Raw genomic sequence first — 26,872 nt, 5'->3', positions numbered from 1 at the left:
TGATGGTCGTATCTGGAATAGAAACAAGATAGTAGTTGTTCCTGGTCGGAAAGAATGTTCTGGAGTTCTGTATGAGGGTGGATGTGTGTCGAACAATTTACAAAAAAAGATTCACCAAATGTTCACAAGGGTGGACAAGAGGCACAAAGGAAGAGTAATAGAGTTACCAAGAGACCAGTTTATCTCAGAAATTTTGCAGCATGATACATGTTTGTTTTCTTCTTTCTTTTCTTTATTTGTATGTGGAGGGAGACGTGTGACAGAGTGGTACTGTTTGTCACTTCTTCCCCCCCTCAGAATGGTATGACCTCAGCATCTCTATGACAGGTTTAGAACTGTCAAGTCAAGTCAAGTCATAAAATTTATATAGCGCACTACATACCCAGAGGGTCTCAAGGCGCTTAGGGGAGGGAGGAGGATTACTTGTCAAATATCCACGTTTTAAGTTGCTTTCTGAATGCTAGGTGGTTCTGGGTAAGGCGAAGGTAAGTGGGAAGTGAGTTCCATGTTTTAGCCGCCAGGTATGAGAAGGATCGACCTCCCATGGTGGTCTTGTTGATGCGAGGTACAGTGGCGAGGGCTTGGCTGGAGGATCGTAGTTGGCGGGGGGGGTGTAGAAGGACAGTCGTGAGTTGAGGCATTCTGGTCCGATTTCGTAGAGTGCCTTGTGTGCGTGGGTCAGAAGTCGGAAAGTGATCCTCTTATTGACGGGTAGCCAGTGGAGGTTTTTCAGGTGACCAGAGATGTGTTCGTTACGCGGAATGTCCAGTATGATCCTGGCTGAGGCGTTTTGGATTCGTTGGAGTTTTTTCTGGAGTTTAGCAGTAGTACCTGCGTAGAGGGTGTTTCCGTAGTCCAGTCGGCTCGTGACCAGAGCATGGGTGACTGTTTTTCTGGTTTCGGTGGGGATCCAGCGAAATGTTTTTTTGAGCATGCGAAGAATGTTGAAGCAGGATGAGGAGACGGCGCTGACTTGTCTGTTCATTGAAAGTGAAGAATCCAGGATAACGCCTAGGTTCCGTGCGTGGTCTGTCGGGATGGGTGCTTTTCCAAGGGCTTCCGGCCACCAAGAGTCGTCCCATGCAAAGGGGGATGTACCTAAGATGAGGACTTCTGTTTTATCTGAGTTCAGTTTCAGACGGCTGTGTTTCATCCATTCGGCAACTTCTTTCATTCCTTCGTGTAGGTTAGTTTTGGCGGTGCTGGGGTCATTGGTGAGAGAAAGGATCAGTTGAGTGTCATCCGCGTAAGAGATGATGTTGAGGTTGTGTTGGCGGGCGATGGCCGCGAGGGGGCTCATGTATACGTTGAAGAGGGTGGGACTGAGTGAGGATCCTTGTGGTACGCCACAGATGACTTCAGTGGCCTCGGACTTGAATGGTGGGAGGCGGACTCTCTGTGTTCTTCCGGTGAGGAACGAGGTGATCCATTCAAGTGCTTTTCCTTGTATTCCGATGTTTCTGAGGCGTTGTAAGAGGGTGCTGTGGCAGACTGTGTCGAAGGCTGCAGAGAGGTCGAGGAGGATGAGGGCGACTGTGTCTCCATTGTCCAGTAGAGTTCGAATGTCGTCTGTTGCTGCGATGAGGGCGGTCTCAGTGCTGTGTTTTGCTCGGAAGCCAGACTGTGAGGAGTCGAGGGATTTGTTGGCTTCGAGGAAGGTGGCGAGCTGGTTGTTGACAGCTTTCTCGATGACTTTGGCCGGGAAAGGAAGGAGCGAGATGGGGCGGTAATTTTTGAGTTCGGTGGGGTCCGCTGTGGGTTTTTTCAGAAGGGCGGTGAGTTCCGCGTGTTTCCAGCTTTCCGGGAAGGTGGCGGAGTTGAAGGAGCAGTTGATGACGTCTCGGAGGTGCGGTGCTATGACGGAGTTTGCTTTGTTGAAGATGTGGTGAGGACATGGGTCTGTGGGGGATCCTGAGTGGATGGAGTTCATCAGGCGGATGGTGTCCTCAGTGGAGATTGGGTTCCAGTCGTTAAGGGTGTTCAAGGGGGGAGGATGTTCAGCATATGGTTGGGTGGGTTGGTCTCCGGGTTGGTTGTCGAAGCTGTTGTGGATGTCTGCAATTTTGTTGTGGAAGAATAAAGCCAGGGAGTCGCAGAGGGCTTGAGAGGGGGTGATGTCGTTGGAGTTGGCTGAGGGATTGGTAAATTCCTTGACGATGTTGAAAAGTTCCTTGCTGTTGTGGGCGTTGTTGTCTAGTTGATCCTTGAATGCTGTTTTTTTGGCCTTTCGGATTAGTTGGTGGTGTATGCGGGTGGCGTTTTTGAAGGCTTCCTTGGTGCTGGTGGTTGGGTCTTTTTTCCAGGCCTTCTCAAGGGAGCGGCAGAGTTTCTTGGACTTCTTAAGATCATCGTTGAACCATGAGGCCTTCTTGTTGCCAGGTTTGCTTTGACGTTTTTTCAGTGGTGCTAGGATGTCGGCGCTGTTGGATAACCATAGGGTGAAGTTGGCGGCGGCTTGGTCTGGGTTAGAAGAGTGGGCTGGGGTGTTTAGAAGGAGCGATGAGGAGATCTGGTCGATGGTGATTTTGTTCCAGTTTCTTTGCAGAGTTGGTTGGGGGTGGTTGATGAGTTTAGGCTTGTTGTAGGTAAAGTGGACGCAGCTGTGGTCAGTCCAAAGGAGAGCCGTGCTGTGGCTGAAGGAGACGTGGTTGCTGGAGGTGAAGATAGGGTCGAGAGTATGACCTGCTATGTGGGTGGGGGAAGTGACCAGTTGTTTAAGTCTGAGATTGGCGAGGTTGTCCAAGAGGGTGGTGGTGTTGCGGTCGTTGTTCTTTTCAAGGTGAAAGTTGAGGTCTCCCAGAAGGATGTAATCTTTGGAGGGGAGCGCGTGTGGAGTGATGAAGTCCGTGATGTCTTCACTGAATTTTGCGCGGGTCCTGGTGGTCTGTAGAGGAGGGTGCCTCTGAGTGTGGTCTTGGGGTCGATGTGGATCTGGAAGTGAAGGTGTTCAGAGTTGGCGAGATTGGCGTCAGAGCTGGTTGAGATGTGGATTGATTTTTTATGGATGATAGCGATTCCTCCTCCTGTGTGGCCGGTACGGTCCTTGCGAATGATCTTATAGTCTTCAGGGATGGCAATGGTGATGTCTGGGGCGGAGGAAGCATTCATCCATGTTTCCGTTAGGAAGGCGACGTCCGGAGAGGTGGTGTCTAGTAGATTCCATAGGTCAATGGCGTGCCTGTGGACCGATCGGGTGTTGAGCAAGATGCATTGTAGGTGGTTGGGGTCGGGAATCTGTGGTGTGGTCGCAGCGGAGATGTTGTCGGTGCCGATGAATTTGCAGGAATAGCAAGAGAAAGGTCCATGGGTGTGTCCAGGAGCGGCTTGGACGCAGTTGGGGGCGCGACCGGGGTTAAGGGCTAGGAGGGTGGCGGCATCGTAGGTAATGCGGGAGGGCTGGGCAGTGCGAGGGGCAGGGGGTCTGGCGCTGGGCGCGGTCCAGGCGCGGACGGGCGTAGACGGGCTTACCTTTGGCGCACCTTCGGCGCGGATTGGGCGCAGTCGCTGCGCGTGTACGATGCGCGTGTACGCTGCGCGCGGGAACTACTGTCATATATGGAAGGTGGAGGGGGGAGGGGCGAGGGCTTCTCAGCTGGGAGGCGTGGCGGGCTCAAGGGAACAACAACAACAAAATCAAAATGGAGGGGAGGGCAGAGCAGGGCGCCGGGGGATAACACACGAGGTCAATATCACAATGCGCAGGTAAATATCAGAGCGAGCAAGCAAGCAGCCAGTAAAGCAGTGACCAAGCAATGAAAACGCTAATGAATCCTGGCGCTGTTGAAATACATAAACAACACTAAAACGCTATACAATCCTGGCGCTATTGAAATAACTAAATAAACAACACTAAAACGCTATAGAATCCTGGCGCTGTTGAAATAAATAAGCAACACTTCGTAAAAAGAGCAGCTTCACAGTACGATACCGCCTTTCAGCAAGCAGACAGGGGAGCGACCACTCAAGGCAGGAGCGAGGAGTGGATCACGGCGCTGCGAGGTCAGGGGGCGCTCTATATTGGTAGTGGGAGGGCGGCTCAGCTGGGAGGCGTGGCGGGCTCAAGGGAACAACAACAACAAAATCAAAATGGAGGGGAGGGCAGAGCAGGGCGCTGGGGGATAACACACGAGGTCAATATCACAATGCGCAGGTAAATATCAGAGCGAGCAAGCAAGCAGCCAGTAAAGCAGTGACCAAGCAATGAAAACGCTAATGAATCCTGGCGCTGTTGAAATACATAAACAACACTAAAACGCTATAGAATCCTGGCGCTATTGAAATAAATAAATAAACAACACTAAAACGCTATAGAATCCTGGCGCTGTTGAAATAAATAAGCAGCACTTCGTAAAAAGAGCAGCTTCACAGTACGATACCGCCTTTCAGCAAGCAGACAGGGGAGCGACAACTCAAGGCAGGAGCGAGGAGTGGATCACGGCGCTGCGAGGTCAGGGGGCGCTCTATATTGGTAGTGGGAGGGCGGCTCAGCTGGGAGGCGTGGCGGGCTCAAGGGAACAACAACAACAAAATCAAAATGGAGGGGAGGGCAGAGCAGGGCGCCGGGGGATAACACACGAGGTCAATATCACAATGCGCAGGTAAATATCAGAGCGAGCAAGCAAGCAGCCAGTAAAGCAGTGACGAAGCAATGAAAACGCTAATGAATCCTGGCGCTGTTGAAATACATAAACAACACTAAAACGCTATAGAATCCTGGCGCTATTGAAATAAATAAATAAACAACACTAAAACGCTATAGAATCCTGGCGCTGTTGAAATAAATAAGCAACACTTCGTAAAAAGAGCAGCTTCACAGTACGATACCGCCTTTCAGCAAGCAGACAGGGGAGCGACCACTCAAGGCAGGAGCGAGGAGTGGAACTCTGGCTGTTTGTGTGTGATAGTTATGGTCGTTGTCAGTGAAGGTGCCAATAAAGAAGTTTCTTATCTCAAGCTGTCTCCGGTACCTTTATTGAAGCAGAGATCACAGGTACCCCACCATACCATTGTTTACCTTAGTGTATGCAGATGTCTCAACTGTATTCTAATGTGTCTCTTTCAACATAGCACATGTCCTGGGCCTGGTTTGGCAGAGCCCATAGTCAGTCAAAATCAGTTACCACCAGTATCAGTTAGCAAAAAGTTGGGCGGTGCCCAGGGCACAGGATGACTTTGCAACATAGCCCCCCCCAAACGAAAGGTGATGGGTTACTAACCTACACCCTGGTGGTCCTCATTAGCTAAGTGGAAAAACCTGGAAAGTACATCTGCGTTTGCATGGGCAAACCCAGGTCTGTGTTCCACTGTAAAGTCCATTCCATGTAGGGAAATGGACCACCTTAACAGCTTGGGATTCTCCCCTCTCATCTGCATGAGCAATCTGAGAGGTATGTGGTCAGTTTCAATATGAAAGTGAGTCCCAAACAAATATGTTCTCAACTTTTCAGGGACCACATCACAGCAAAAGCCTCTCTTTCAATGGCACTCCACCTCTGCTCTCTGGGAAGAAGCCTCCTGCTAATAAATGCAAATGGCTGATCTAGGCCCCCTTCATTTAGCTGTGACAACACTGCCCCAATCCTGTGCTCTGAAGCATCTGTCTGAACCACAAATTCCTTTTTTGCAGTCAGGGGTCAGCAGGACTGGTGCTGAACACATAGCAGCTTTCCGAGTGTAATGTAATGTAATGTAAATGTAATGTAAAAATCACTTATATAGCGCAAAACTGTCACCCTACGAGTATCCTGGCGCTTTTAGAAATGGTAATGGTCAGCACGTTACCAGCCCATAATAGGCAGTGAGAGAACTAGTCTTCCATCCTAGGAAACAGCCAGGTTTTCAGACTCTTTCTGAAACAGGTCAATGAGCTGGCCTGTCTGATGGTCTGGGGCAGATCATTCCATAGTCGTGCAGCAGCCACCCCAAAGGCTCTGCCCCCCATTCTGGTTCTCCTAAACCTAGAGGTCTTGATCAGGTTTGCGTTTGAGGAGCGAAGCTGTCTTTTTGGATTATGCCATATAAACCTCTCCTGCAGTGGAATCAGGCCCTCCTCATGTGCTGCTTTGTACACAATGCAGAGAGATTTAAAGCAGATTCTCTATTTGATGGGCAGGCAATGTAGGTCCCTTAAGTCTAGACTAGTAGAAGACCTTCGTTGCCTATTTAGCGCCAACTTATCTGCCATAGACTGAACTCTCTGCAGGCTCTGTAAGATGTATTGTGGAGCACCCAAATACAGAGCATTGCAGTAGTCCAGCCTGCTAAGTATTACGCTCCTCACTACCAGTGAGCGGGTTTCTATAGGTAGGAACGGAAGAATCTGTCGCAGAATCCGCAGCAAAGAGAAGCATACCATGACAGTTTTATTAGCCTGAGGTTCCATTTGGAGACTCCCATCCACTAATACCCCCAAGTTACACCACCGTTTTCGCGGGGACAAGGGGATCCTCTTCAGGGGTAAGCCTAAATTCTGGAATCGATCTTAGCTGTAAGCTAGAGGGAGTAGGGCAGAATATCACCTCTGTCTTCCCCCCAATAAATTGTAGGGAATTACGTTTGAGCCAGCTTACTGTCTGGCACATGCACTCATGGAACTTGTCCATGGACATGGACACCGCCTGTTTCCCTTCTAGGGAAAACACCAGTTTGGTGTCGTCCGCGTAGTTGATCAATTCAATTCCGAAGGACTTGACTAGAGTAAGCAGAGGACGCAGGTAGATGTTGAACAGGATGCGACTTATCGCAGATCCCTGCGGCACCCCATGGTGTACTGGTGACTTATTAGACTCAAACGGCGGCATTGACACCTCCTGTTGTCTCCCTGATAAATAGGATTGCAGCCACTGCAGGGCTCGTCCTTTGACCCCTAGGCCATTCAGTTTTTCTGCCAGTATGGTATGGTTCACCGTATCAAACGTGGCTGACATATCTAATAACACCAGCACTGACCGGTCTCCATTGTCAGCCTCCATCCTTAAATTGTCCATAACGGTAATCAGGGCAGTCTCCGTGCTATGGCCCAGACGGAAGCCAAATTGATCCCTGTCTAGGAGATGGTTGTCCTCTAAGTAGCCAGACAAAATCTTGCTAACTATTTTCTCCAAGATCTTAATTGGGTATGGTAGCAGAGAGATGTGTCTAAAATTAGCCTGAACTCCAGGGTCCAGGGAAGGCTTTTTGAGTAAGGCAGTGACTATTGCCTGTTTCCAGGCCTCAGGTACCACGCCCGCTGCCAGGGACTGGTTACAAATTGTACACAGCCAAGGGAGAGTTTCCCGTCCGAAAACCTTCCAGACTCTAGGCGGGAGGGGCTCCCGGGGGAGCCCGAAGTGATATTTTGGGCTACACAGTCACTGATGAAATGCTCTTCAGAAGGAGGCTGGAAGAATTCCAGAGTGGAAGCTGCTCCAGGCCCTTCCTCTGCTGACTCCAATGGATCACTCCTATTATTAATATTACCCGGCCTAAAGTTGCCCACAATTTTTGCGATTTTTTCTTCAAAGTGTGCGGCAATCGTGTCAAAGAGTTCCTGTGTGTTGACCACCTTGTTGCTGGTACATGCTGGCTGGGACAAGTCCTTGACGATTTTAAAGAGGGCTTTTGTGCTGTTTGGCGCACGCAGAATAGAGTTAGCGTAGAAGTCTGCCTTGGCCTTTACTATTGACTCCTTATATTTAGTCTGGGCTATTTTCAGCTCTATTCTGTCCCTCTCCAGATATGCCCTTCTCCATCTTCTCTCTGCCTTCTTACAGGTCAGTCGTAAGGCTCTCAGTTCCTCACTATACCAGGCGGCAGAGATTTTTTCCTGTTTTTGATCTTCTTGATAGGGATTATCCCGTCCAGAGAGCTGGCTATATGGTCACAATATGCCTGATAGTTTCCGTCAACAGATCTATCTGAGACGAAAAGATCGTGATTCTGGGAAGTCAGGCATATCTTATTTTTGACTAATTTAGTCTACTCCCTACCCTTTCTATAGGATGTTCCATGAGTTTTGTTGTCCCCCCACCGGGTTAATAATATATGAAAGTTGATTAAGGAGTGGTCCAGACAATTTTGGGGTACTATCCCCACTAATTTAGTCTCATTCTGGTTGGCGAAGAGGAGATCTATAATATGTCCTTGTAGGCCTTCTGACACTCTGGGGTCCAAATCACCTTCTTGGGCCTCTTTTTAGAAGTGAGTTCTGTTAGGGGCCCCACAGTGGTCCCATCATTTTGAACAAATCTTCTATAGTACCCTGTCAGTCCAAGGAATGCCCTGACCTGGGTCTGGGTAACAGGAGCTGTCCAATCCAAAATAGTGTGGATAAAAACAGTGCAAACGTGATCTGAATAGATCGCAAATTTATTCAGATCGCGTTTGCACTGTTTTTATTAATTGACACCTTGCTAAAACTAGTAAATAAATTTCTATTCGCTTGGTAGCCAATTTTAAATCACTTTAATATATTTTTGGAACTGCATAGACTTCACACCATATTATTTTATACATACTTCGGAGATCTTAGGAAATCAGACTCACTGTCCCTCTTGTTAAAACATCAGTGAGAGGGTTGCAGCCCTTGGGTGTATTAGGAATTGCAACTAAGAGGAGATCCCAGATGATGAAGCATGCCACCTCGGTGGGTGATGGGATTCCGTCCTCTTAAATAGGACTTTTTTCACTGGATTTAGGTCAGTGCTTGTTGTGCTTTTGAATTTAGGTCTGTCTTTGGAGGACTCCGTAGGTTTTTGACCTTTTTTTCCCTGGGCTTTCCCTTTGGAAGGGACCTGTCATCCTTTCTTCTGGTCACCCCCCCAGGTACTGAATGGAAACCCGGGTTCTCGACCACTCATCAGCTGATTCCCCCAACTCTCTGGGATCTGTCAGCTTAGAGCCCACTAGATACTGGCGTTACTTCTCTTCTGCACAATGAGTCAAAATATGTTCTTTCAAAAACAAACTCTACAATCCCTCATATGTGTCAACTTTGTTACCGACAATCCAGCCTTCGAGTGCCTTCACTGAAATGTCCCCAAGACACAGGACAATTTCTGGGTGCCTCTAACTTTCACTCTGTACTGTTCTGGAGTCAGACCAAATCCCTTGACTAAGCATGCCTTCATCTGCTAGTATGATTCTGCATCCTCTCCCTTCAGGCTCAGGAGCCAAACCCTCCCAGCTATTGGAATCAACTCCCACAGGAGTACACCCCAATACCTTGAGTGGACCCTACTCATTTTAAGGGTCCTCTCAAAAGCTGCTAGCCACCTGTTAATGTTATCCCCCTCTTTCTACTTGGGCACTATGCCCTTGGAAAGTTTAGGTTAAAATCTACCACCCCTGGACATCTCAGCATCTTCTTCACTTTCGCTGCCACCATTCCTCTTCTCCTCCCTCTCCCATTTTCTCTTCGCCAATTCAAATTTCTCCTTCTCCAAGGCAAACAACTCGAATTGAGCCTGAAGCTGTCTCTCTGCAAGGGACAGTAGTGGTACCTGACTAAGGGACCCTTCCCCACTCCCACCACCACCTTGATTCACTTGGCTAACACTAGTCACAATAGAAGAGGTCTCATCCTCACCCCTCTCTTGGGTGAGGTTGGGGGGAACATCTTCCCACTCCCCTGGGTTCTTCTCCGCTGCCCAGGCCTTGAGGGACTCAAGCAACCCTGCCTTCCTCATCTTCTTGGCAGCAGTCAGCCCCCTAAGCCTACACTGTTCCCTAAAATCAGCTATTTTAAACTGGGACAGGTTAGCCAGGTCCAGCTCCATGGTTCCCTAGTTTTGGGTCACAAAAAACTAGGCACAAAAGACTTAGAACAATTTGGAAAAATCAAAACAATGTATTAAAAACCGTTTAATCCAAATTCCAAAAATCAAACTCAAAAGTTTTGTTCTAAGGCAATTTAGAGGAGTTTTATAATCTTAAATCATTCACTGAAAGGTGTACTTTTTAAACACAAGTCCTCATCCACACCGCTGAGCACCAAATGTTGGAAAGTGGGTTATTGGTAGGGGCGAATGTAGGTTTGCCACTGGCAATAAGGCCACTAACACATGAAAGGACTCAGCATAGGTCTTAGAAAATTATTCCTATGCTCAACCCTTGGTAGCTTGGCTGCAAGCAGGCAGGCTTAACTTCAAAGACAGGTATGTAAAGCATTTAAAAACACCATATCAGTAAATAATTTAGACACAACAAATAATAAAAATTATAGCACCATATTGTGTTACCTGCTCGTGATAGACCGGACCAAAGTCAAAGTTTCAGGCTGGGCGCGATGGAGCTCTAAGCGGCTACAGTTCGCGTCAGGTCCCGGTCTCTGTTTCTACCTTCACACTTAAAAACTTTTCTGGAGCTTTTCTCCTCGAGGCCCCTTGAAGCTCCCAGTCAGTCCGGATTCGGTGAGGGTTCGCCGGCTTTTCTTGTGACAAGGTCCCGTTCAACTTCCCTGGAGCGTATTTAGAAAATATTTCAAGATTGCTTCAGCTGGACAACCTAGGAATCCAGGCTGACACGCGATGGAAGGCAGGTAGCTTGGTTCTCGCGGTCGCTCCTGGTCACCTTTTCTACAACCAGACTTAGAAACCTTTCTGGAGCTTTTTCTCGCGGGGTCTCTCAATGCTCCTCGTGTAGCCAGATCCGGTGAGAGTTCGCCGGCTTCAGATTTTTCCTAGTCCCAGTCAATTTCTGGAAGTTGGAGCGATGGAGCTTTTAGCGGGATGTACCTGGTTGGCGTGGCCGACTCGCAGTTGAAGGCAGGTGTCCTGGCTGGCCAGGTTGTGTCGGTCCCTCTATGAAGCTTTTTTTCAAAGTTGGTCCAAACTTCTCCAAACTTCTTGAACTTCTTCCTGAAGTTCCTCAAGGGGTCCCAACATGTCTCAAACTCACTCCAAGGGTCTGGAAGCTCCAAGATGGTCCTTGAAAGTTGACTACAGTTCCACAATCCACTGATACAAAACCCTTACAAATCCACTGATGGTTCTCCAATGTGTAGATTTAGTTGGTGATGTTCCAGATGAGCTCTTTTAACCTGTAGCTTTCAGGGAGTCCACTTTTTAGTTGTTTTCCAGCAGGATAATCCACATGGCTGTAGTTTCAGATGGTGAAGTCTTTAGAGGTCAGGCCTTAGAAATCTTTGCACAGCAAAACTTCTCAACAGGGCACTCTTGCACAGGACAGGTCAGGGCCTCACTCATGTCACAAGACAGGTCCAGGAACTTCCTCGTTTCAAAGGACAGGTCCAGGACCTCCCTCAGGTCACAGGACAGGTTCAGGACCACACTCATCTCACAGGACAGGCTCACGACCTCACTAACATCACAGGACTGGTCCAGGACCTCCCTCATGTCACAGCACAGGTCCAGGACCTCCTCATGTCACAAGACAGGTCCAGGACCTCCCTCTTTTCAAAGGACAGGTCCAGAACCTCCCTTGTGTCACAGGGCAGGCTCAAGACCTCACTAACATCACAGGACTGGTCCAGGACCTCACTTACATCACAGGACAGGTCCAGGACCTTCCTCATGTCACAGGGCAGGTCCAGGACCTCACTCACATCACAGGACAGGCCCAGGACCTCCCTCATGTCACAGCACAGGTCCAGGACCTCCTTCATGTCGCAAGACAGGTCCAGGACCTCCCTCTTTTCAAAGGACAGGTCCAGGACCTCCCTCGTGTCACAGGACAGGCTCAATACCTCACTAACATCACAGAACTGGTCCAGGACCTTACTCACATCACAGGACAGGTCCAAGACCTCCCTCATGTCAAAGGACAGCTCCAGGACCTCCCTCTTGTCACCGGACAGGTCCAGGACCTCCCTTGTGTCACAGCATAGGTCCAGGGCCTCACTCATGTTACAGGACATGTCCAGGACCTTCCTCATGTCACAGGACAGGCTCAAGACCTCACTAACATCACAGGACTGGTACAGGACCTCTCCCACATCACAGGACAGTTCCAGGACCTCCCTCATGTCAAAGGACAGTTCCAGGACCTCCCTCATGTCACAGGACAGGTATAGGGCCTCACTCATGTCACAAAACCGGTCCAGGATCTCCCTCGGGTCACAGGACAGGTCCAGGACCTCCCTCGTTTCACAGGACAAGTCCAGGACCTCCTTCATGTCACAGCACAGGTCCTGGACAGGTCCACGGCCTCACTCATGTCACAGGACAGGTCTAGGACCTTCCTTGTGTCACAGGACAGGTCCAGGGCCTCACTTACATCACAGGACAGGTCAGGACATCCCTCGAGTCACAGGACAGGTCTAGGACCTCACTCGTGTCACTGGACAGGTCCAGGACCTCCCTCATGTCACAGGACAGGTCCAGGACCTCCCTCATGTCAAAGGGCAGGCTTAGTGTTCTGCACACACTTGATTATTGTGAGGCTTGGACCACAATTAAAAATAAGGGTAGCAGAGAAGGCAGTCAGGCGCTCAGCGCAGGAGACATTACCGACCCAATGATTTATTTTGTACTAATGCCATTGTATGTCTCTGACTGGCCTCTTGCTTCACTTCTTTCTAGGTTTACAGGACAGCACACTCATCTCACAGGACAGGCTCACGACCTCACTAACATCACAGGACTGGTCCAGGACCTCGCTAATGTCACAGGACAGGTCTAGGACCTCACTCACATCACAGGACAGGTCGAGGACCTCCCTCATGTCACAGCACAGGTCCAGGGCCTCCTCATGTCACAAGACAGGTCCAGGACCTCCCTCTTTTCAAAGGACAGGTCCAGAACCTCCCTTGTGTCACAGGGCAGGCTCAAGACCTCACTAACATCACAGGACTGGTCCAGGACCTCACTCACATCACAGGACAGGTCCAGGACCTTCCTCATGTCACAGGACAGGTCCAGGACCTCACTCACATCACAGGACGGATGTACGTTGCTACAACGCATGCTTTTAGCACGCATGCTGTAACAACGCAAGTTTTAAAACGCATTCCATGACAACGCATTACAGTAAGGGGTGTTGGATAGTGAATATTTTAATTTACTATTCCAACACCAGTCCCCGTGGACACTAGGGAAGGTGTTGGATAGTAAATTAAAACTATTCCCTATCCTAGAGCGCCCCCCAGTGTAATGCGTAGTAATGGAATGCATTTTAAAGTCTGCGTTGTAATAGCACTGCGAACTAAAAGTTGCGTCGTAAACGACGTTTCCCCACAGGACAGGCCAAGGACCTCCCTCATGTCACAGCACAGGTCCAGGACCTCCTTCATGTCGCAAGACAGGTCCAGGGCCTCCCTCTTTTCAAAGGACAGGTCCAGGACCTCCCTCGTGTCACAGAACAGGCTCAAGACCTCCCTAACATCACAGGACCGGTTCAGGACCTCACTCACATCACAGGACAGGTCCAAGACCTCCCTCATGTCACAGGACAGCTCCAGGACCTCCCTCTTGTCACAGGACAGGTCCAGGACCTCCCTTGTGTCACAGGATAGGTCCAGGGCCTCACTCATGTTACAGGACAGGTCCTGGACCTCCCTCATGTAACAGGACAGGCCCAGGACCTCCTTCAGGTCACAGGACATGTCCAGGACCTTCCTCATGTCACAGGACAGGCTCATGACCTCACTAACATCACAGGACTGGTACAGGACCTCACTCACATCACAGGACAGTTCCAGGACCTCCCTCATGTCACAGGACAGTTCCAGGACCTCCCTCATGTCACAGGACTGGTATAGGGCCTCACTCATGTCACAAAACAGGTCCAGGATCTCCCTCGGGTCACAGGACAGGTTCAGGACCTCCCTCGTTTCACAGGACAAGTCCAGGACCTCCTTCATGTCACAGCACAGGTCCAGGACAGGTCCACAGCCTCACTCATGTCACAGGACAGGTCTAGGACCTTCCATGTGTCACAGGACAGGTCCAGGGCCTCACTTACATCACTGGACAGGTCCAGGGCATCCCTCGAGTCACAGGACAGGTCCAGGACCTCCCTTGTGTCACTGGACAGGTCCAGGACCTCCCTCGTGTCACAGGACAGGTCCAGGACCTCCCTCATGTCACAGGGCAGGCTTAGGGCTCTGCACACACTTGATTATTGTGAGGCTTGGACCACAATTAAAAATAAGGGTAGCAGAGAAGGCAGTCGACCTTACCGACCCAATGATTTATTTTGTACTAATGCCATTGTATGTCTCTGACTGGCCTCTTGCTTCACTTCTTTCTAGGTGTACATGTTCGTTTTTTCATCCTTTCCCCATGCGAGCGCTAAGATTTGTTTTCACTTTATTGATACAAATAGCGGAAGAAGTAAAGCAAAATATTTGAGTCCTTCTGTTATTTGTGCATGACGCGGTAGCTAATTGAAGACTGTGACATTTGCTGCTCACTTACAATGATCAAATAGCACAAGTTTGCTGAATATAACCCACGTTTTTCTAGAACTGTACAACCTTGACCTATTGTTGCTGCACCTATCAGTATTATACAGCACTTACACTGCACTTTTCTGTGAGGATTAGGTTACTGTAAGGGGGCCGTGTTAGAGTAACGGGGCTAATGTGGGAGGGTTCCTATTGGGGGATTTCCTTTGGAACAGAGTAATGTTTGAGGAAATGGAAATATTTAGGAGTATAAACATTATTTGTGAATTCTGAAAATCGAGCTGATTTGGAATTATTGAGAGAATATATAAACTAGGGTTGTTGGGGGGTGTCCTTCAGTTTGTTTTGAAATGTGGACTGGGAGTCTGGTGGGCCGGGAGTGTGGGATGTGTATGTTGATCAGTGTCTGATCGATGCCAGGGCCAGACCTGTACTGTGAGTTGCAATAATCTACTCTCAACAACTAGCCAGTGCTGCTGCGGTGACAAGTGTATTCTTGAACACGCCACGTTGTGATGTGTGTGATGCGTGTACTCACCACACTTGCATCTGTATTTTAAACAGGAATCCAGAGGGACGAACAGGGGTAATAGGGTTAGGAAGCCTGGTGAGGTATGGACCCAACCAGAGTCTACACCTGGTGCTTACTCGGTAAGTTCTGAGCTCTTGTCTGTTCACATCTAAGGTGGGACTTCATTGGTGACTGATAGTGGTGCTTTTATTGGGAGCACTGTTGGGGGTGTGACTCCACTGCATTAGAGTGATTTGAAAAATACTGGGTGCCCATTAAGTCATCAATTGTATCACTTGACACTCCAAGTGACCTGGAGTTAGCCCTGCCTACATTTCTTCTGAACCTGTAGTTATCCATACAAGATTGTAAAACGTGCACGCCCTTTTGTCAGGGATATGGAGTTATGGTCAACGGCTGTGTTTTAGATTGTTTACCAGATGCACTACACACAATGCATTGGAAATATGAGGCTGGCCCTATAAATTCACAGTGATTGATGTCATGAAAGGCATCAGTCGCTGAGATCAGTAACTCCATGAAATTAACTGATTGTTATTTCACTCACTTTCCGCAGTCTTGACTGACTTTATTCTCATTACAGCTGGAAAAGAGACCAGGGTGGATCATTTGTCTGGAAGGACTCGAAGAAGGTGCTCGAGGTCCTGGCAGTGAAACCTGAGGGATCCGATTGTTGGGAATTTCCAGGGGTAAGACTCACGGGGGGGAGAGAAGGGAATGGTCCCAGAGGGAGTTGTAGCAGTCTTTATCTGGTGACATAAAATGGAACTGTAGGAAGGAAACCGCTTCAGTTCCTTCTTGAGCAATGATTAGTTGAGGAGCCAGAGAAGTTTAGCTTATCTTCTAACTGGATTTGTTTCAATGAATGGCCTTATTCATTGCTGGAACATTCTTCATGATAGTCGCATATGTCAGGGATACTCAGATCATTGTCATTCCCATTTAGTCCTCATGTGAAACCATTCATACAAAGACATTTTAAGGAAGTAGCAGCCATTGACTAGGATAATATGCCTCTATCAAGCATTCTCAGATTAAGTGGTCCTTTTTAAGTCTTGTCTTATTTTGGGGTATATGTACAAGCCTCTATCGCCATCACAAAGTCCTTTCAGTGATGCTGGGACGGCGATAGGCACCTCGCCTTATTTACATGACAGCATTAAGCCACTTAACGTGGCTTAACGCTGCCTTGTAAATAAGGCACCCTTTCATGCTGTATTTAGCGTGAAAGGGGAGGTCAATGGGTGTTGGAGGGGCGTTCCATAGCAACACCCATTGATTTTGACACTGCCTGCTATTTACAAGGACAGCGTAAATATGGGGCAACTCCAAAATTAACCTCTTTGCCGCAAGGCTAATTCCCCCGCGGCGCGGGGGAGGAGGACGGCGCACAGCGCCGCAGTGCTTGTGACGAGTTCAGCTTGTCATGAGGCACAGTGGAGCTGTGCTCATGACGAGCTGAGCTCAACATGACTCCGCCCATTAAATGGAACGCCCCGCACAGGAGTGGAATTATCCCCACGTCGGCGTTCAGCGGCAGTTATGAGGAGCTCAGATCATCATGAGCACAGCTCCACTGTGCCTTATGACGAGCTGAGCTCGTCATAAGCGCAGAAGGAGTTAAGACCAGGTAAAACCTGGTCTTACCCATGCGCAATGAAGAGAAGTGTTTTATGTCTCCTCGTTTTTGATATTTACATGTGTGCTATCTTGTGCAGCAGACATAGAAACAGCAAATTGCCTATCAAAAACAATATAGGTAACCAGGTGAATGGCAGGATGCTCTACTTTCAATATAGGGTAAAAGTAACTACTCACACTAGTAAACAATGGTGCTCAAAAGAGAGGAGGGGTTGGTTACCCTAACAGCCCCACTTATACCCACATATATGAGTACATCACTACAAAAAACATAAATCCTCCCTGAGCATCCGTATAGTGAAAATTACTGAAAAGTCCAATATTCCACAATGTATTCCAAATGCTTCAAAATTCAAATAGTTCCTCTGCTGGTACAGTCTGTATCCAGACGTTTAGTTCTTCATGTAAAACAAATGTCCAATACAATCAAATAAATTCTTCATATGCAATTCTCCAGTGCAGCCAACACGTGTTTCGGCATGCTTATATATTTATTTATTTACGAAATTTTTATAGCGCAACAAATACCCTGGGGTGTCTCGGCGCTTGTGGAGCTACTAGAAATCAGCCATTAACTTACTGGTTGAATAACCAAGTTATTAAGAGCCTGCGAAAGCTCATCAGGTCCGGGGCAGTTTTAATGTCCAGTGGCAAGAGATTCCAAAGTTTTGGAGTAGCCACCAGAAAACGTGTGTCTCCCCAGGTGGCAGTTCTTGTACGCAGTACAGGAAGGAGACAGATGTTAGCCGATCTTAGTTGCCTCTTGGGGGTATACAGCTGAAAGGCTTCTGTGAGAAACCTGGGTCCAACGCCATGTACTGCCTTGTAGGCAATACAGAGGGCCTTAAATTTGATGCGGTTCTCGACTCTCAGCCAGTGGAGATGACGAATGGCAGGAGTGGTGGGCTTGCGGCGAGGAATATTAAGGAGAATCCTTGCAGCCGCATTCTGAATAGACTGCAACTTCCTTAGGACACGCTTTTGTGTGTTTGAAAAGAGAGCGTTCCCATAGTCTATTTTTGAGAAAACTAAGGTGGAGACCAGGGTCTTCCCAGCTGAGGTGGGGAGGTAAGGCAGTAGCTTCTTAATTTTTTTCAAAATGAAGAATGCTGAAGAAACAACCTTGTTTGTGTGGAGGTCAAAGGACAGTTTACTGTCAAAAATCACTCCCAGGTTTCTGGCCTTTTCTACTGGGACAGGTGGAGGGCCCAGCTTTTCAGGCCACCAGATAGAAGACCATTCAGGAGAGAGCCTGCCGAAGGTCATGATCTCAGTCTTGTCCGAGTTAAGCCTCAAACAGTTCGAGGCCATCCAAGTGCTGACCTCGAGCATGGCTCTCTGGAAGTTGGCTGCCACAATGGGGCCATCTCTGTGGATTGCCAGAACCAGCTGGGTATCATCTGCGTGGGATGTAAGCCGTACCCCATGGGCCTTTATTACCCTCGCTAAGTCCGCTACATAGATGTTGAATAGCATAGAACTTAGCGAGGAGCCCTGTGGGACTCCACAAGGGAGTGCAGAGATAGGGGAGTAGAAATCTCCCAGCCTCACTGTCTGGGTACGGTTTTCCAGGAAAGATGAAATAAGGTCCCTGGCCATACCATTTATCCCCAGGGCTGTGACACGGTCGACCAGAGTAACATGGTCGACCGTGTCAAAGGCTGCAGACAGATCCAAAAGGATCAGGACAGCCGCCCCTCCCTGGTCCATAATAGCCCTGATCTCATCTGAGGCCTTTATCAAGGCGGTCTCCGTTCCATGCCCTTTCCTGAACCCAAACTGCGTTTCGTCGAGGAGTTGGTGAGCCTCGACGAACTCTGAGAGTTGTTTATTCATCAGAGATTCGCATATTGTGGCAGGAAAGGGCAGACACGCAATGGGTCTGTAACTGGCCACAGCTGTAGGGTCCAGGGAAGGTTTTTTCAGAAGGGGTTTGATCACAGCCTTCTTCCAAGGACTGGGGTATTGACCTGTCTGGAATGCAGTGTTGCAAATTTCCATGAGTGGACGCGAAATCACTTCAGTGAGTTTTGCCATCACGGAAGGAGGACAAGGGTCTAAAGGGGAGCCAGACTTAGTGGTGGAAATGAGTCTGATAATATTGTCTTGTGTGGTGGGCGTAAAACAGGGAAAGCGATCATGATTATGATCAAAAATTACTTCTTCCTCATTACAGACTCTATGTTTAGTCCTGGTGACTCCTTCGAAAGAGGAATATATATCAGCCACCTTTGTGGAAAAGAATGTAGAGAGATCATTGCAGAAGGTCTGTGAGGGTTCGACCCCCAGTCCCGTAGAGGGAGTGGACAGAGTTGTAACGACAGAAAACAGCTCTCTAGCAGAATTTGTGGCATTCTCAATTTGTGCACAGAAAAAAACTGTTTTTCGGGCAGTAATCGCCTTTTTATATATTGTGAGGGCGTCTTTATAGGTTTGTTTAGCTATGGGGCAGTAGACTTTCCTCCAGCGCCTTTCTAGGTTCCTGCAGTGTTGCCGGTGGAGTCTAAGATCTTCAGTATACCAGGCGGCCGACGGAGATGCTCTATTAGGTCTCATGAGTTTCTCCGGGGCCACTTGATCAGCGGCACTCCGAATCCAATCCTGGAATTCAGAGGCTGATAATGCAGGAATATCTCCTCCCTGCAGGCAGGAAGAGGTCAGGAGATCTAATATCTGAGGAATATCCGCATTCTTCCAGGCTCGAGTCCCAATCCTGGTTCGTGGCCTGGGGGAGGAAGATTTGTAGTCCGGATATGTAACTCAAATATAATGGCCCTATGGTCTGACCACGTGATAGGAATGATGTCCAGTACAGAAATATCAGGATTATTGGTGAACAGACCATCTAGGGTATGTCCTGCCTGATGTGTGCTTCAGCATCATTGACTTCATCAGGGCTGCAACCCAAAATAACAACACTTAGTAACAGTTCAGTTAAGTTATATTTTCTAAGGAAAAACAATGTTATTTCGAATTATTAAACATCAGAAATTAAAATTCAGTACTAGAATCCCTAGAGATCAAGTCTCATTCCACCCAAAGTGTGATAGGAGAGGAATATGAAAAATCAGATCACTAGTCGATAGCTCACCCATGTGCACAAAAACATAAGAGCAAAAGAATCAACCGGTAACTTTAGAGATTCACCTGAAGAATCCAATCTCTGAATCTTATAACAATCTACCATAAAAGGCACTTTTTAAGTCTGAAAAAATGGAAACACATTATTATAATTTGTTAAGCCCGAATACGATAAAAACGGGCTCCTCAAACACCTGCATACTTGTCCTAAATACAGTATGACTTAAGACCATCCTAAATATGTCCAACAACTCTCAAATAAAACTCAATAATCTGATATCAATACTTTCTAACTCATTAGCAGTTACGTAGTGCAAGTATCTGTGTTAAGGCACCAATCTTAATACATTGTCCGTGCTACAAATTGTGTAAAAATGTATTTAAACAATTACCGTAACAATCTCCAATCTCTTCAAAACAATCTTCAGTTATGTCTCACTTGTATAAAGGATCCTAATGATCAGTTCTTAATACCCAATCACTTCTGTAAATGATGAAGAAAAAACCCCCATAAGTTTGGCAGTCAAAAGTTATCACTATTCATCCTTATTAACAATCTTCTTCAATAAAGGATATATAAGTAATCTCACCAATTATTTCATGATCCCCCAAGATCTTGGTACTTGGTCCTCATGTATATCTCCGTTAATCTTGATCTCACGTAAATCATGAGTATGTGATCTGAAAGTCAAAGTCAAAAATAAAATCACCACTTAAACATCATCAGCCACAAAAGATACTGATTCAGAAATTGTATATTACATTCGTATCCACAGAAAATAACCCTCCATCTCCTACTCACCCGCTTTCGATTAGCGCACTATCATATCGAATCTGTTTGTACGGCGTTCTACTCGAGCGCCATCTTGATAGCGTGTTTTATCTACAAAAACTATGGGCACCATATTGTAATGTGTTCGTTTCATAAACAGAACACATATTGCAGCCAGTAAATCCAAATATCTAATGAACCGTTTATATACATAATCTCCATTCATTACTTAGGTCAATGTGCATACCTGTATATTTCAATTTCCCAGTAATGCCACTATTATGGTTGCTGAAAAACTATATCTCATAGTGTCTGCCATTTTCTAACTCTACGCACACAACTTTCGCTCATATTCTCTCGTAATTGCTGTTATCATTGGAAAATATTAGCGCGCCATTTATAAATGTGTTATTCATAAATGTAAAACGCATATTGTACTCTGTATGTGTCTACTATCCAAACAAAGAAAAATATAAAGCCAATCTCACAGACGCCTAATCATACTCCCTACATAAATTTGTCTGAAGTTACACACAATAACAAATACTACAAAAGTTTTGTCACAATTAATAAATGTATTTATTTAAAATGTCCCCGTATTATTGTAATTAAATGTAGTCATTTTCTTGGTAGCCCACCTACAAGAACTACATCGCCCACAACAGTGAAATACTTTCAGTCTGTTGGTGAGCCAATTTTCACTGGGTTGAACTCTAGGATAATTGGGACTAACCATGTTTGCTAATATTAGCCCCCTTCTAAATGTCAAACTGGGCCTATCATTCAAATATGGTTCAATGTCCTTGTCCATTCTCAAGAGATGCCAATATTTGTCAAGTATTGAATATAGTTTATGACTCCCTTTACTGAAGTTCGTAATTAATCTAACCTTATCTGTAGATTTCCTATTATTTATGGAAATCACTTTAGTATTCAGAGTATCTTGTCTCTTTAGTTTCAGTGCTCTCTTCTTAGCTTCATCAATCACTTTTTTATTATACCCTCTAGATTCAAATCTCATTACTATGTCCTCTAGATTTGCCTCAAAATCTTGTTGTTCCGAGCAGTTCCTCTGCGCTCTTAGCATTTCCCCATAAGGTATTGCGTTGTTCTGGCTACTCGGGTGACAACTTCCAGCATGTAACAAAGCATTACAGCTAGTATCCTTTCGATACATTCTACTGCACAATTTTACCCTTTCCGCAAATAATTCTACATCAAGGAAAATAATACTGTTGTTATCAAAGTGCGTTGTAAAGCTCAAATTCAAATCATTGGAGTTCAGGTAATCAAAGAATTCTAACAGTTTACCATTCGTTCCTGTCCATATGAAGAGACAGTCATCTATAAACTATCCCCAGTAGTAAATGCTATTTATCTAATTCCTGCCCCCTCAGGCCCCAGATCCACTCCGCCTCGAACCACCCCATGAAGAGGTTGGCCAGAGACGGAACAAATCTGGAACCCATCGCAGTACCAAAGCTCTGCCTGTACCATTTATCATCAAATAGAAAAATTTTGTTTTCTAAAACTATCTTTGTCATCTCTAATAACATCATTGTATGATCAAAGCATTCAGCCAGTCTCTTATTCAAAACACTCTCCAATGCTTTCAATCCCCGTTGATATATCATATACAGGGAGACTATATCAAGTGTAGCCAATATCATCCCTGTTTCCCATGTGATATCAGTCATTATATTTAATACATGCTTTGTGTCTTGTATATAAGACGGTAGATACTGTACATATGGTATTAAAAATGTATGAATGAGTTGTGAGAATTTTTCTGTGGGACCCCCAATACCCGAGATTATTGGTCTTCCCAGTGGTTTTTGCCTATTCTTATGTATCTTTGGTAGACTATACATACAGGGTGACCTGGGGTGCTCCACTTTTGAAAACATATATTCATCATAATCTAACAATGCTTGATCATACCATTTCTTAAGTTTACTGTTAATCATACTTGAAACGAGCTGCAATGGATTGCTTGTCAATTTTTCATAATACTTATCAATGTTAAGTTGTAATAAAATTTCACCATTATAGTCTCCTTTGTTCATCACAATGATGTTCCCACCCTTGTCAGCCATACGTACGATCACATCTTGTTTATCCATCAGAGTTTTCAACGATCTCTTCTCATTCTTCGTCAGGTTGTCCCTGCTACTGTCATTTGTGTCGGACTTGTCTCTTTCTATCATTTTAGCTAAATAAAAATGTACTGCTTTATAAAAAGTGTCAATCATATTACCAGATGAAAGTTGTGGAGTCCATTTAGATTTATTCTTGAGTCCACTCCCTATACTAAAATCCTGATTGATTTCCAAGTCAACTAATAATTTAGATATGGTCACACAATCGTCCTCACTCTCAGAGAGTGACAACAGTAATTTGGTATCATGTCTTGAATTGTCAAATTACTTAAATCTGTTCTTACATCACCACACTTCAATTTCCCTTGTTGGTTTGCAAAGTATTTTTTGAATTTTAGTAGCCTTACAAATTTAAGCAGGTCAATCTTGATCTTATACCAATCAGTTTTCATTGACGGACAGAAGCCTAGACCTTTTCTTAATAAATTGTCCATATCTGGTGACAACTCGAACGAAGAAAGATTAATAATTTCAATTTCATTAGTAATCTTTTTTTGTTCTGTGCTCAATTCTTCCAAGAACGTTTTCTCATTCCCACTCTTACTTTTTGTTCTTCCTTTCCCTCTTGAACCTCTCCTTGTCTTTGTCTCCCTGTGTATCTAAATCTTTCACCTGTTTCCGGATTCCCAATCCTCATGAGACGTACCTCCTGTAAAAAACTATTCTCAACTATAATATTGGTCTGTATATTGCGCATATCCTCACTCTCGCTACTAGAGATGTTACTAAATGAAGAGTGAATATCACTAGTAGATGGAGTATCTCCTTTCTTACCGGAAGCTACAGCCTTACTGATCAAGTAATCAAAACGTTTTGCAAACGTAAGTGTACGTCCTGTTTTATAATCATTTTCGTCCCGTTTCAATTTCCTGGCTTTTCTTCTTTTTATCTCTACTTGTAAGTTATTCAAAATCTCATATAATATTGTATAATTTTTTACTGTTGTTTCCGGTAAGTTTAACTCCTTTATTTCATCCTCAATTGTTTGAATTTCAGCTAAACAAATTGCGATTTTTCTCTCCTCATTCTCTATCAATATTTTCATCAAGTTCCTCGAGCAAATTGCCTATGATTGTTTATGTGCAGGAAGATCCTCCTTCCTTCACATAAACAATAATTTTGAAAAAATTACATTTTGCAACTTCTATGTGTGATGCATTAAGCGGCACACATAAAAGTTACAAACAGCATTTGAAGATTGTTTATATGCTGAAAGGGGGGCCTTCCTGTACATAAACAATTTTCTCCTCAAAACAGGCACCCTTGCACTATGGTGCAAGGATGCCTGCACTGGCGCTAGGCATCTAAAGGTAGCGGCAGCACAGGGAGAAATGCAGGGCTGCGCCATATCCTTGTAAATATGGTGCTGTCCTGAGTTCCAGAAGTGACGAAGCGTTTTGTTAGCCTTCTTAGCTTAATGTCACACTCCGCCCCTTGATTGTAAATATGCCCTATTGTGAGTTTAAAGTGGGATTAGAGCCTGCCCATTGCTTACCATTGGTTAGCTTCATGGTCACTCTCATATTCCTGTTTCTCCTTGGTCCCTGTGTTCCATCTTCACTTTTTCTTATATAGGGCCTTATAGCCACGCACCTTGGATCTGGAAGATCAGTTTTCGAAGATCCTTTTTTGCAACATTTCTTTGCCTTGAAAAAGCCCCAAATGAACACATCCCATGGGGCTCAACACGTTTTGACTGGAGATTATATAGTACATTTTGTAAATGAATAATTGAGGTTCCAGACCATCAAGATTGATCAATAAATAATTATATAAGCGAATGATGCCTTTTGAAGTTTGGATTGAAGAGGTACCATCTACTTTATAAGTTGGCCCATTCTGAACTTTATAATTGACCCTTGTCTAAGTTGGCATTCATCTCCTAGACTATTACCCCTAAATCCTAAACTATTACTCATTTTTTTCTTTTTGCGTCTGGACCAAGTAATGCTTGTTTTCAGAGCCAATTGTCCTTCCACTTGTTACGTGCTTTCAGAGGTACTTTTTTGTTGTTTAAGTTGGCAGCACGTCAGAAGAGTACTTCTGTTTGCAGGCCATCTCCCCTCCTCCTGTCCCACAGCGGATTGTGGCTTCCATTTGTTTTGCTTTGCCCTCACCCTCCCTGCCTGCCATTTGTATTACCTTGCCCCCCACCCTCACCTCCGGCCTTTCGTGTTGCTTTGTTCCAACCCTCACTTCCACCGTCCTTGTTTCCTGTCTCCTGCCAGCAATAATAGTTGCCACACACTGCACCAGATAGGTGTTGTAGTGTTTGAAGGCTGCTGCATACTAAAAATGTACCTTAATCCGCAGGTCAAGACACTGGGGGTAGTGGTGGCCCCCGAGATGGGTTCTCTGGGCCAGTGGCAGGGAGAGAGGAGGCTTCCACACATTTGAGATGAAAAGAGAGAATGCTAGTAACGCACAGCTTTTTCATGTCATGCAACTTTACTATACAGATGCGGTGCCGCCCCTGGTAACAATCATTCAAGTTTTTGCATGCGTGTGTTAGGGCCTCCATTGGATGCCTTCATAGATCTTAAACAAGATATTTCACTGTTCGAGTGACTGGCTTTCATGTTTCAGCCCTTCTTATCATTGGTAAGCGTGTTGCATGTTTGTGACGCCGGAAATGTTCAATGATACCAAGGCTGGCTTGAGGTCCATTCAAACCCTTTAAGTGTCATAATACAAACTGGTTAACACAATAGATGTGAAAGGTGATATGCACACACTATGAACACCTACTGCTCAAAGGCGGGTATAGCCATATAGCCAATATATGAAAATATATAGTGGTGCACCAACAAACAGTAATAAAACCACGTGACTCTTTTGAAAAGAAATAACAGAAGATAAGGAACGGCCAATACTTTGATTAGAATTGTATACTCTTATTGTTTGTTGGTGCACCACTATATATGTTTTCTTACACTGCTAATATATATTGGCAAAGGCAATAGCTCTCGCATTGGTGCGACCTTCTGGATTTGCCAAAGCGTGTTTGTAGCAGCATAATTTACAGAATTCAGGGGCTCCTTGTTACACCTGTTACCACCCTCTCCCCCGAGGTATTACATCAAATGAACCTTCTGTCCAAGGTTACTTCACTTGGAGTCCCCTTCAGATCTCAGTTCAGTTTCTGGTCCTTGTTCTTCACTGGTTTCCTCATAGCGATTGCTTCCCTTTTCACCGATGCAAGATGAGTTTGTCTGGTTCTTCCCTTGTTAGTACACCTGCAAATCCTGTCATTGCAAGGAGAAAGACATCTTAAAGAGGGTTGTGTTACAGGAGTGTTTTGGAGAGTGTGTTGAGCAGGCAGGACAGGCGGGGGAAAGAAGGTGAGGTGGAGACACCTTGATTGAAATGTATATGATAGGTTTGCCAGTGTATGTGGCCCAGAGTACTGCTACCCCAGATCATGTTCTGTTCCTTATTCCAGTCCCCCTGCAGCATCTTCATGATTTATCCATCACGGTGGGCTTTGTTGTATCACCTGCAGTCTTCCTCTTCATGCCTTGTCCATCACAGTGGGCTACGTTGTATCACCTCAAGTCTTCCTCTTCAGGTTTTGTCCATCACGGTGGGCTATGTTGTATCACCTCCAGTCTTCCTCTTCATGCCTTGTCCATCACGGTGGGCTATGTTGTATCACCTCCAGTCTTCCTCTTCATGCCTTGTCCATCACGGTGGGCTACGTTGTATCACCTCCAGTCTTCCTCTTCATGCCTTGTCCATCACGGTGGGCTCGTTGTATCATCTCCAGTCTTCCTCTTCATGCCTTGTCCATCACGGTGGGCTACGTTGTATCACCTCCAGTCTTCCTCTTAATGCCTTGTCCATCACGGTGGGCTATGTTGTATCACCTCCAGTCTTCCTCTTCATGCCTTGTCCATCAAGGTGGGCTATGTTGTATCACCTCCAGTCTTCCTCTTAATGCCTTGTCAATCACGGTGGGCTATGTTGTATCACCTCCAGTCTTCCTCTTAATGCCTTGTCCATCACGGTGGGCTATGTTGTATCACCTCCAGTCTTCCTCTTCATGCCTTGTCCATCAAGGTGGGCTATGTTGTATCACCTCCAGTCTTCCTCTTAATGCCTTGTCAATCACGGTGGGCTATGTTGTATCACCTCCAGTCTTCCTCTTAATGCCTTGTCAATCACGGTGGGCTATGTTGTATCACCTCCAGTCTTCCTCTTAATGCCTTGTCCATCACGGTGGGCTATGTTGTATCACCTCCAGTCTTCCTCTTAATGCCTTGTCCATCATGGTGGTCTATGTTGTATCACCTCCAGTCTTCCTCTTAATGCCTTGTCCATCATGGTGGTCTATGTTGTATCAC

The 26,872-nt window shown here is 46.0% G+C and overlaps 1 protein-coding gene across 1 annotated transcript in view; it reads left to right on the top strand.

Moving 5' to 3' along the window:
- LOC147693352 (transient receptor potential cation channel subfamily M member 2-like) overlaps nucleotides 1–26,872 on the top strand; it is a 3,804,886-nt gene that overhangs the window by 3,565,016 nt on the left and 212,998 nt on the right. Inside the window, exons 29-30 of the mRNA XM_086935946.1 lie at nucleotides 14,909–14,995; nucleotides 15,460–15,565. Of these exons, the coding sequence (XP_086792072.1) occupies nucleotides 14,909–14,995; nucleotides 15,460–15,565 (193 nt within the window). The remainder of the gene's footprint in view (nucleotides 1–14,908; nucleotides 14,996–15,459; nucleotides 15,566–26,872) is intronic.

The sequence above is a fragment of the Lissotriton vulgaris genome, chromosome 8 (assembly GCF_964263255.1).
Source record: "Lissotriton vulgaris chromosome 8, aLisVul1.2, whole genome shotgun sequence".
In the NCBI taxonomy this organism is placed as follows: domain Eukaryota; kingdom Metazoa; phylum Chordata; class Amphibia; order Caudata; family Salamandridae; genus Lissotriton; species Lissotriton vulgaris.
The sequence above is the reverse complement of the archived record's forward strand: the minus strand, read 5'-3'. Positions and strand labels throughout refer to the sequence as shown.